At 43.7% G+C, this 11,984-nt stretch overlaps 1 protein-coding gene, 1 long non-coding RNA gene and 1 pseudogene across 2 annotated transcripts; 2 read left to right on the top strand and 1 right to left on the bottom strand.

Annotated features, from left to right (window-relative positions):
• Window positions 1-416: 416 nt before the first annotated feature.
• LOC115571202 (nuclear factor 7, brain-like) lies at window positions 417-3,473 on the top strand (annotated as a pseudogene).
• Window positions 3,474-3,714: 241 nt separating this feature from the next.
• On the bottom strand, window positions 3,715-9,192 carry LOC115571211 (uncharacterized). The gene is made up of 4 exons (XR_003981888.1): window positions 8,997-9,192; window positions 8,807-8,893; window positions 3,866-3,966; window positions 3,715-3,762 (listed from the first exon to the last, which is right to left on the bottom strand). It is a non-coding gene; the product is annotated as an uncharacterized LOC115571211 (long non-coding RNA).
• Window positions 4,895-8,581, top strand: LOC115571204 (nuclear factor 7, brain-like). Its single transcript, XM_030400392.1, has 3 exons — window positions 4,895-5,823; window positions 6,017-6,141; window positions 6,232-8,581. The coding sequence occupies exons 2-3, from the start codon at window positions 6,136-6,138 to the stop codon at window positions 7,639-7,641; spliced, it is 1,416 nt and encodes a 471-aa protein (XP_030256252.1). The 5' UTR covers window positions 4,895-5,823; window positions 6,017-6,135; the 3' UTR covers window positions 7,642-8,581.
• Window positions 9,193-11,984: the final 2,792 nt, after the last annotated feature.

The following is an 11,984-nucleotide window of genomic DNA, read 5'->3' on the forward strand; positions in this document are numbered from 1 at the left end:
TCCTGTTAAATGATGAATAAATGATGGAGTAATGAAAATTAGATTTGTTATTGAGATGTCATATACAAAAACAACAAATTAGATACAAGGTAATTAAATCAAATTGTTGTTAGAGTAAAAATAATTGAAGCATCAGACATTCAGGACGTAACGTTGGTGAGTAAATTAGATGATAACGTTGTTATAATAAAGTATTTTCATGTGAGCAGATAATTAAAACCACTTAAGTTCTCCACCTTCAGACTCTCCCCATGTTTCACCAAAATATAACGTCAATCAGAAGAGAAAGATCGTCATTGGCTGATTTTGGACTGAAACACTCCCCTGAGTCACATGTGAACCCAACAGCATTCAGCAGAGGTCTGACAAAGCTCCGCCCTCGTCTGACTCACATGAGACAAATCAGGAAACGGCATGTGTGTGTGTGTGTGTGTTTGTCTCTTCAGTGCAGAACCACAGATAGACGATCAGATCCACCTTCAGACTGAAATAACAACATCCTCTGAGTGAGTTCATCTACAAGAGAGAGGAGGAGGAAACTACAACACTGAAGACACTTCACACAATGAAGGTGAGTCCAATTAGAACCAGAACTGAAAGTAAACTTCAGTGAAGTGAAGGAGGAAGTGGAGCTGTGACTGACTGTACTGTCTGCTGTGTTCACAGCGTCACTCAGAGACTAAAATGGCTGCCAGGTTAGAGGAGGATCTCTGCTGTCCGGTGTGTCATGATGTCTTCAGAGAGCCTGTCGTTCTGTCATGTAGCCACAGCTTCTGTAAAGACTGTCTGCAGTATTGGTGGACAGAGAGACAAACACGAGAGTGTCCAGTTTGTAGGAAAAGATCTTCAAGGGACCGACCAGCTGTAAACCTGGCGTTAAAGAACCTGTGTGAGACCTTCTTACAGGAGAGAGATCAGAGAGCTTCAGAGGATCTCTGCAGTCGGCACTCTGAGAAACTCAAACTCTTCTGTCTGGACCATCAGCAGCCGGTGTGTGTCGTCTGCAGAGACTCAGAACAACACACCAACCACAGGATTCAGACCCGTCGATGAAGCTGCACGACAACACAAGAAGAAACTTCAGGAAACTCTGGAGCCTTTAAAGAAGAAGTTAAAGGTTTTTGAAGAAGTTAAAGTGAAGTTTGATCAGACCGCAGAACACATGAAGGTCCAGGCCCGACACACAGAGAGGCAGATTAAGGATCAGTTTAAGAAGCTGCACCAGTTTCTAGAAGAGGAAGAGGAGGCCAGGATGGCTGCACTGAGGGAGGAAGAGGAGCAGAAGAGTCAGATGATGAAGGAGCAGATGGAGGCTCTGAGCAGAGAGATAGCAGCTCTTTCACACACAGTCAGAGCCACAGAGGAGCAGCTGAGAGCTGAAGACGTCTCATTCCTGCACAACTACAAGGCTGCAGTGGAAAGAGTCCAGCAGCGCCCCCTGCTGGAGGATCCACAGCTGCCCTCAGGAGCTCTGATAGACCAGGCCAAACACCTGGGCAACCTGAGCTTCAACATCTGGAACAAGATGAAGGACATGGTCTCCTACACTCCTGTGGTTCTGGACCCAAACACTGCTTATCCAAAACTCATCCTATCTGAAGATCTGAGCAGTGTGAGAGGAGGACCAGGACAGAGACTTCCTGATAATCCAGAGAGGTTTGATTATTACAGGGTTGTCCTGGGCTCTGAGGGCTTTAACTCAGGGACTCACAGCTGGGACGTCGAGGTTGGAGACAGCATATTCTGGATACTGGGTGTGTGTGCAGAGTCTGCTCAGAGGAAGATATCCAGAGTATCTGGTTTATGGAGTATAATGTTAACCAAAGGTAAATACAGAGTGTGGTCAGCACCAGATCCAATCACTGGTCTCGCAATGCAGAAGAAGCTCCAGAGGATCAGAGTGAATCTGGACTGGACCAGAGGAAAGTTGTCGTTCTCTGATCCTGATACTAACACACACCTACACACCTTCACACACACTTTCACTGAGAGAATGTTTCCATTCATTAGCGCTGTGGAACGACTCTCACTGAAGATATCACCCCTGAAGGTGTGTGTGACAGTGGAACAGAACAGTTAAAGAAGTATTTCATCTCTGTAAAGATGGCCCTTAAATCAAACTGTCTGTCTGCTGTAGAAAGACAGATGGTTTTGAAATTGATGCCACATCAAGTTCAACGGTAGCTGCCTAAACGTTAATCTTTTCCACCACAAACTGGCAACTACATCACACAGTCACAATGTTTCCCCTACCATTGTACAGGCCTGGTGGGCCGCGAGGCCAAGGAGACCTGCTGCCAGGCCAAAAAAAAATCAATATGCCAAAAATACGCCACCTATCAATTAATTTATAAATCAATAATCATTTGCATTAGGACCGCCTCTGTGCAGCGCAACGCGAGTCAACCTGCTTCATTGCCTAGTAACGATGCGAGAACCGCTGCTGAGAGCGCTGGCATATATTCTGGGATGTTTAAGGTTTGTTTGCTAACCAACTATGGCGCTGCCGAAGAAAAGAAAAAATATCGCGGGTGACAGACAACTTAATATAAAGAAATTCTTCTGCCAGACTCCGGAGCCAAGGAAAATAGATGAAGGGAGAGTAACAGAGGCAACTCCAGAAAAAATGACAGGTGCAGGTGAGACGGAAGAAAGGGGGGCAGATTGCAGTGGAGAGGGGGGCTGCTCGAGGACCGTTACTGCCCCTGACAACGGTGCGACTGCCGACCCCCGTCTGGCGGGTGCCCGCGGGCCCGGACCGACTGGTAACGTTGACCCAGCAAAACCCATGCTCATATGGGTTCAGACCACCACGCTGCAGCCTTTCAGGCCCATGCAACTTTGATTAAAGGTTAGATTAAGCCTAATGATTTAATTTAAGTGATATCATTCAGCAATATAGGCCTACAATGATTTTTAATGTAATGTTTGTTATTGCTGTATTTTGCGTCTCGTCTGTTTAGGGCTTTTCCGGTGGGTACCACCGGGCCTGAAAAAAATTCTAGGGGAAACACTGCAGACACCACATGATACAAACTGTGTGATACTATTGGCTGACAAACCTCGTTTGAAGCTGAACCAACTGTCAGAATTCTGACACAGAGATAAACAGAACAGTTAATTTGGACCTGACAAACTTTTTAAAATAATTTGTTCACAATTATAATAATGTTATTAAGGAAAGGAGGGACTTTTATTCAACATGTCGTTTAAATTAAAAATCACATAATTCACGCCATTGAGCTTCACCTGCTCCTCCTGCCATCTCATTATTCACATAACAGGTATGTACATTTTTACATTTTTGATTCTGGTTTGACAGTTTGCTTTGTGTTTCGATTGTCGACCTTTTCACGACTAAAATGATTCCTTATTTTCTGATCTCAATGTGTGTGTGTGTTATCATGTATATTATCATGTCTCAATCATTAATGTTTTCAAAATGTAAAAAAGTGAAAAATAAAAATAATTAAATCAACTCAAATGATTGTTGTGTTGACAAAAATACAAAACAGAATTTACTTTATATGATTATTCTTAACATAACTGACAAAAATGGCATAAAAACACATTGATTCTCTGAAACATTGTCCTGTTTGACCCACTTCTGGAAGAGTGTTGGGTCCAATCACTCGTGCATCGAAGGGTTAAAGGAGTTTGACTGTAGCTGCTCACCTAGAAGCAGATAACAGCATGAAACGATGAGAACCAGCTGGCTGTGTCGTCCTCTCTCTGCTCCTCAGCCTCACAAACATTAAAACACTTCACACAAGAAGAGACGAACACAGTTACCTGCTGTTGTTGACTGAAACATGACAGGTGAGCAGTTAACTGTGTTCCACTCGATGCTTGCTGTAAACTTTACCTGCTGACGAGTGTGTTTGTTCAGACCAGGTGTTACTGTTGGCTGTTGGTCTGTCCGTGGCTCTCCTGTCGCTGCTGCTTCTCGGTCTGATGCTGTGCTGACTGTGGAGGAAGAAGAAGAAGAGGAAGGGTCGCAGTCAGTACGAGGAGCTGCTCTCGACGGTGCCTTCAGTCCCAGCATGCTCTGCTCCGGTGATCCTGGTGTCTCAGGGCTCGTTGGCCAAGTTAGGACCACAAAATCCTCCATAGTGCTCTTCTCTCAATGTTTTTTCCTTTATTATGAATGTTTATTTACTGGGTATTCACATGGACTAGTGGGACTGTTTTCACAAAAACAGCAAACGAGTGAACTGCTCACTAAAGAACAGCATTCATTACGAAGACGACAAAAAGTTTGAATTTCTCAAAAACTACGTAACGCCTCTTTCATGCTGATCATTGGGCACTTGGGTCATAAACAGTTGCATCTGACCTCAGTCAGTGTGACTAAATTCAGTCGCTTACTGAGGACAAATGGATATAAAGTCAACAAAACAGACTCAAATATTGTGATCTAAATATGTCAGTGTGGCTCTGTCTGAATACTTTCGTACAGATTGTTATAATTTAAAATTAGTTATGTTGAATAAACGTTTGTAATTAGTTTTTGGATCGAGACTGAACAACAAATAAACAAAAAATGAAGATATTGGTGTTAAGTTAATATATTTTAAGGTTAATGTTTCCTCTTGATAAGTTTCAGAAAATGATGAACCTTTAGTATAAGTAATAATATAATAGAGAACACTTCAGTTCATGCAGTGCTCAAAATGTGTAATATTTTTTGTAATTTGGTTTATTGATATTAATATCATTTCAAGTCTTTATTTTTCACTATTTCTAAAAAATATACGTGAAACAAGTGTTAAGTCTAAGAACCAAAATTATCTTTCCTCAATCTGTGGGAAACGTCCAGTTCATGAGGAATTAGAAGAGTGGAACCAATGAGCTCAGGTGGTGTTGCACCCGGGTTCGTTACAGTGAGGGAATCTGCTGCTCCCCAGAGGAAACCTGGGAGGAGAAAACATCGGTCCGTGTTTTCATTCATCTGAACTTCCAGCTGTGTTTTTCAGGTTAGTGTGGAGTGAAAAAAACCATTAATAACTCCTAAAGTGAAACTAAATGTAGCGCGAGTGTGAAGAGTTTGTTGACGGACTCGAGTGTTTCATTAATGAGTTTTTAAAAAGTGCAGGAAAGTAAAAGTGTTACCGCGGTTAATGGCGGCGCCCGCGACGTAATTTGCACACAATGTTTACATTTGTATTGTAGGTTAAGCTCACTATTAACGTGATTGTGCACATTGCTAACCATTTATTTGAAGCTGGGGCCCTGAACATTTGGCGTATATGTTATTATTTTGTGATTCCTGTGACTAGGATTCATGCAGAAGTTCAGGAAAGCACTAAGTTAAAATTAAAGGTTCAAACTGTGAATTTTGTGAATTAAGCCAAACTGTTTCCCTCTGTGACATGGCTGATGTTCTTGTTGTAAGTACAGTTTCATACTGCAGCTAATGGGTTTTAAAGGACCAGTATGTTCTTTTATACTGCACAGTTATAGAGATTCCAGAGTTTAACTCCTGGCAGAATTGTTTGCACTAAGTGAAAGTAGCCGTTGATACAGAACTGATGCAGCTGAAAAGCTCCTGAACAAAAGGGTAAAGTCCATTTAAGATTGTGGTGAAACTAATGATGACTAAGATTAGACGAACTATACCAATGAACTTTATTATAAAGAGGCATGAAGAGAATCAGATGATGGACATAAACAAAAGACATTCATGCACAGGTAATTGTTTCATATATATGTGTCATGTTTTCGAAAGAGGAAAAGCGTCGGTTCCTGTCTTCATTCCTCTGAACTTTCACCTTTGTTTTTCAGGACTGAACGACACTGAAGCAAAAATCATTTGTTACTGAGGTATTAACCATGTTGAGACCCGTAACACTGGCGCTGGTTCTGATTGGACTATAGCCCCTCCAACAACAACAACAACAACAACAACAACAACAACTGTGTATCAGATTACATTTCCAGCAATTAATCAGTAATTTGGACTGAAACACTGTGTGTGTGTGTGTGTGTGTGTGTGTGTGTGTGTGTGTCTCTTTAGTACAGAACCACAGACAGACGATCAGATCCACTTTCAGACTCAACTAACAACTTCCTCTGAGTGAGTTCATCTACAGGAGAGAGGAGGAGGAAACTACAACACTGCAGACGCTCCACACAATGAAGGTGAGTTCAATTAGAACCAGAACTGAAAGTAAACTTCAGTGAAGGAGGAAGTGGAGCTGTGACTAACTGTACTTTCTGCTGTGTTCACAGCGTCACTCAGAGACTACAATAGTTTCCAGGTTAGAGGAGGATCTCTGCTGTCCGGTGTGTCGTGATGTCTTCAGAGAGCCTGTCGTTCTGTCATGTAGCCACAGCCTCTGTAAAGACTGTCTGCAGAGCTGGTGGACAGAGAAAGAAATCAGGGAGTGTCCAGTTTGTAGGAAAAGATCTTCAAAGGACGGACCAACTGTTAGTCTGGTCTTAAAGAACCTGTGTGAGACCTTCTTACAGGAGAGAGATCAGAGAGCTTCAGAGGGTATCTGTAGTTTGCACTCTGAGAAACTCAAACTCTTCTGTCTGGACCATCAGCAGCCGGTGTGTCTCGTCTGCAGAGACTCAGAACAACACACCAACCACAGATTCAGACCCATCAATGAAGCTGCACAACAACACAAGAAGAAACTTCAGGAAACTCTGGAGCCTTTAAAGAAGAAGTTGAAGGTTTTTGAAGAAGTTAAAGTGAAGTTTGTTCAGACAGCAGAACACATGAAGGTCCAGGCCCGACACACAGAGAGGCAGATTAAGGATCAGTTTAAGAAGCTTCACCAGTTTCTAGCAGAGGAAGAGGAGGCCAGGATGGCTGCACTGAGGGAGGAAGAGGAGCAGAAGAGTCAGATGATGAAGGAGAAGATGGAGGCTCTGAGCAGAGAGATAGCAGCTCTTTCACACACAGTCAGAGCCACAGAGGAGCAGCTGAGAGCTGAAGACGTCTCATTCCTGCACAACTACAAGGCTGCAGTGGAAAGAGTCCAGCAGCGCCCCCTGCTGGAGGATCCACAGCTGCCCTCAGGAGCTCTGATAGACCAGGCCAAACAACTGGGCAACCTGAGCTTCAACATCTGGAACAAGATGAAGGACATGGTCTCCTACACGCCTGTGGTTATGGACCCAAAAACTGCTGGTCTAAAACTCATCCTGTCTGAAGATCTGAGCAGTGTGAGACAAGGAGGAGAGAGACAGAAGCTTCCTGATAATGCAGAGAGGTTTGATTATTGCTACTGTGTCCTGGGCTCTGAGGGCTTTAATTCAGGGACTCACAGCTGGGACATCGAGGTTGGAGACAGTACAGTCTGGAGACTGGGTGTGTTAGCAGAGTCTGCCCAGAGGAAGGGAATCTCACGGTCTGCAATATGGGAACTGACCTCATGCAAAGGTGAATACTTTGTAGGGTCACCATCAACTCATCTTACTTATCACGAAGTGCAGAAGAAGCTCCAGAGGGTCAGAGTGAATCTGGACTGGAACAGAGGAAAGCTGTCATACTCTGATCCTGATACTAACACACACCTGCACACCTTCACACACACTTTCACTGAAAGGATGTTTCCATACTTTTACACTACAAAAAAAATGAAGATATTACCTCTGAAGGTGTGTGTGACAGTGGAGCAGAGCAGTTAAAGAAGTATTTCATCTCTGGAAAGACGTCCCTTAAATAAAACTTTCTCTATGCAGCAGAAAGACAAATATTATATATATATAAGTTGATGCTACATGAGCAGAGAAAACAGAGTACAAGGGCTTTGTTGTTCACTTCTGCTCAAAAGGTAGAAAGACTACAACACCCAGAGTGCACAGTACTGTATCAGATTGGATGGGGCTTGATTATGGCTCAGAGAAAGTTCTGAAAGAGGAGACAGTGAGGCGGCTGGATGGTGACGAACAATATTGTGTTGCAGCTGAACAGTGAAAAAACTATAATATCCAGGATGTTGTTTCTTTAAAGGTGTTACTGAAAACATTCAGGCACTAAATGGGGAATTCTGGGACACTGAATTCAGTTCAGAGTCCATTTTGGAATCCACAATGAATGACTTCATCTGTGGGTCCCAAGACGGTTATACTATTGGCTGACAAACCTTGTCAGAAGCTGAACCAACGGTCAGAATTCTGACACAGAGATAAACAGAACAATTAATTTGGACCTGACAAACATTTTAAAATCATTTATTCACAATCATAAATAGTTTTTAAGGAGAAGAGGTACTTTTTTTCCGCACCATTCTACGAGCTCTCTAGATGTTTTATTTCGAAAATGATCTGTCAACATAAAAATGTTGTCAGCATGTTTTTATTTCAATTAAAAATCACAGAATTCAAGTCGTTAAGCCCACTTCCTCCTCCTGCTGTCTCAATATTCAGAAAACACGTATGTTAATTTTTTTATGTTTTGTTTTTGGTTTGTTTGACAGTTTGCTTTGTGTTTCTATTGTCGACATGTTCATGACTAAAATGATTTCTTAGTTTTTGATCTCAGTGTGTGTATTGTATCAGTGTTTCTGTGTGTTATTATCATGTATATTATCATCTTTCAATCATAAAAATGCTCAAAATTTAAAAAGTGAAAAATAAAAAAAAATTGATCAACCCAAATGATTCTTGTGTGGACAAAAATACAAAACAGAATCTACTATATATGGTTATTCTTAACATAACTGACAAAAATGGCATAAAAAGACACATTGATTCTCTGACACATTGTCATGTTTGACCCACTTCTGGAAGAGTGTTGGGTCCAATCACTCATGCATTGAAGGGTTAAAGGAGTTTGACTGTAGCTGCTCACCTAGAAGCAGATGGCAGCATGAAACGGTGAGAACCAGCCGGCTGTGTTGTCCTCTCTCTGCTCCTCAGCCTCACAAACATTAAAACACTTCACACAAGAAGAGACGAACACAGTTACCTGCTGTTGTTGACTGAAACATGACAGGTGAGCAGTTAACTGTGTTCCACTCAATGCTTGCTGTAAACTTTACCTGCTGACAAGTGTGTTTGTTCAGACCAGGTGTTACTGTTGGTTGTTGGTCTGTCCGTGGCTCTCCTGTCGCTGCTGCTTCTCGGTCTGATGCTGTGCTATCTGTGGAGGAAGAAGAAGAAGAGGAAGGGTCGCAGTCAGTACGAGGAGCTGCTCTCGACGGTGCCTTCAGTCCCAGCATGCTCTGCTCCGGTGATCCTGGTGTCTCAGGGCTCGTTGGCCAAGTTAGGACCACAAAATCCTCCATAGTGCTCTTCTCTCAATGTTTTTCCCTTTATCACGCAAGTTTATTTGCTCACTATTCATGTGGAGTAGTGGGACTATTTACACAAAAGAAAAAAAGAGTGAACTACTCACTAAAGACCAACATTCATTAGGAAGCCTCAGGGTTTAAAGGAGCTGCACCTGGTATTAAATTTATTTATTTTTTTATTTAACCTTTATTTATCCAGGAAAAAATCCCGTTGAGATTAAGAACCTCTTTTTCAAGGGAGTCCTGCAAATACTGCAAATATCTCAATAAGAACATTTCTCTGTGTGACAGGCCCGGTGAGATCCCTTTCACCTTGCCTCCTCGCTTCATGGCACAAGACCACAACAACCTGAAAAATGTGAGAGAGAAGGAAGAGGAGGAGGAGATAAAGATAGAGACTCGCAGGGACATACTCGCTCATCGTGGGTCGCTCTCAGTAAGCAGTAGGTCGTTACTACCTTTATTTGGCAACATGTAAAAATTATCATAATCCCATAAAATTCCAACAATGGGAAAGTAAGAAAGCACGTCTAAGTAAGATTTGAAGTTAAGATCAATACAAACACCCCATCTCCATCAGGATGGTACCCGGTGGGGACGGTGCTGGCTGGTCTCTACTCTGTCCCCCCTCTGAACGAGGTGGTGGCCCCTCGACCCGGCATGGCCACCTGTCTCTGCTTCTCGGTGGGGTATCGACACAGCAGCGAGCAGCTCATGGTCTCCTTGCTCCGCCTCGGCAACCTCCCTCCTCGCTTCCACAACAACGTGACACTGGTGGAGCTCCAGTTGCTCCCTGACGACCGGCGGCCCAGACAGGCCAAGGCCCGGGGCGCAAGGGTCATAAACAGTTGCATCCATCTTTCGTCAGTGTGACTAAACTCTCAGTCTCTTACTGAGGACAAGTTAATATTAAGTGAACAAAACAGACTCAAATATGGTGATCTAAATATGTCAGTGTGGCTCAATCTGAGGTTTGACGCTGCCTGTGACGCACATCGGGTATGCACCTGATAGCAGGCCTGCTAGCCTTAGCACTAGCTCAGTCTCGTCGGCAGCTGCTGTGGAGTTTGTTCCTGCTCGGTTGTGGCGTGGGAGAGGGCGCAGGAGCAGGTCACCAGTTGTGCGGGGTGGTCAGCAGCCACCCCTCCCGACTGCTAACCAGTTTTCTGCCCTTGCTTACCCAGTTGTTAGCCCGGATGGCTCGCGTGCCTCCCCAGCCCCGGCCGATGGGGCTAAGCCCCACACGCCAGTGATAGGGGACTCCATTACCCGCAATGTTAAGCTAGCGTCGTCAGTCACTGTTTACTGTTTACCTGGGGCCAGAGCTTCCAACATAGAGGCTAATCTTAGGGTGCTGGCAGATGTGTCGGCATCGATTAATTGTCTCTGGTCCCTTACCCCAGCAGGGTAATGATGAGACGTACAGTAGGCTTACAGCTATGAACCGCTGGCTGGCGCGTCACTGTAGGGAGCAGGGATACAGGTTCGTGGATAACTGGCCCTCTTTCTGGGGACGCCCCCACCTGCTGAGAGCAGACGGCCTTCATCCTACTGGAGTCGGCGCTGCTGTTTTGTCTAGCAATATACACAGGTGTTTGAAACAGGTTTGATACAAGAGATGTAACACTCAGCAGGTCGCAGGTCTCTAGAGAGCCTGCTAGTGTTATTGTTAGTGGTGGTATGGAGTCCACCAGCCTAGTTTACATGGTTGGTCAGGGACATAGCACAGAGTACCAGACTGATAGCTTAGTTCATAACATTGAGACTGTCACCTTCCCTCGCCACTTTTCCATTGATCCGCTAAATGTGTAAATCATAATAACCTAATCTTGATCTCCACCTCTGACAGTGGGGAAATGTCTCAGCAACCACCTTACACAGTCTTACAGAATAAAAAATCAAAGCTAATCACTACTGCATCCCGGCATCCCTACCTGCACAGGCAGCCAAAACCTACTACTACTAAAAGCCTCTACCATAAACTCTACCGAACGGCCGGTCATTGGAAACTGCTCCAATGAGCTTAAAACCCTCAAATTTGGTTTTATCAATATTAGATTACTGTCAACCAAAGCCTTACTGATTAATAATTTGATCACTGAGCATAAGCTGGACATGATTGACTTATGTGAAACATGGCTGAAACCTAATACCTTTCCGCCATTAAATGAAGCCTCTCCTCCCGACTATAACTATGCCATGTTGCTCGGGCCTCTAAACAGGGGGGAGGTGTTGCTCTAATCTACAAATCTATTTTCAGCCTAAGCTCCAACCAGGATATTAATTTACTTCATTTGAGGCTCTGGCTGTGATGTCCAACTTGACTGCTCCACTACAGTGTTGCCAAACTTTGCAACATGCGTCACGTAGCGTAATGACAAGAGTTGCTGCCTCCTGCTGCAAATATTTATGCTGGTGCCATTAGGGGTTTGAGATTTAAAACATGTAAGCTCTCCTGCAGTCACTAGAGTGCCGCGGGCAGAAAGTCTGTACATTGCAGTGAAGACAACAGCTCTCACGTTCTGGCACTGCCTCACTTCATCCAACTTGTTTTTATGGTTTTGATTTGACTTTGTCTTTATGTTGTGCCCCAAACCACAAAACCCCAGTTCAACAGTTTCCTCCTCCTCCGGTTCACTGAAGTCATGTTACTGTTCAAAGGAAATGTGGCACAATTCTGTTAACCTGAATGTGTTCATAGTAAATACAGTGGAAACAGACTGCTTCCTCCTGTTC

This window comes from Sparus aurata, chromosome 20, assembly GCF_900880675.1.
Source record: "Sparus aurata chromosome 20, fSpaAur1.1, whole genome shotgun sequence".
Taxonomy (NCBI): Eukaryota; Metazoa; Chordata; class Actinopteri; order Spariformes; family Sparidae; genus Sparus; species Sparus aurata.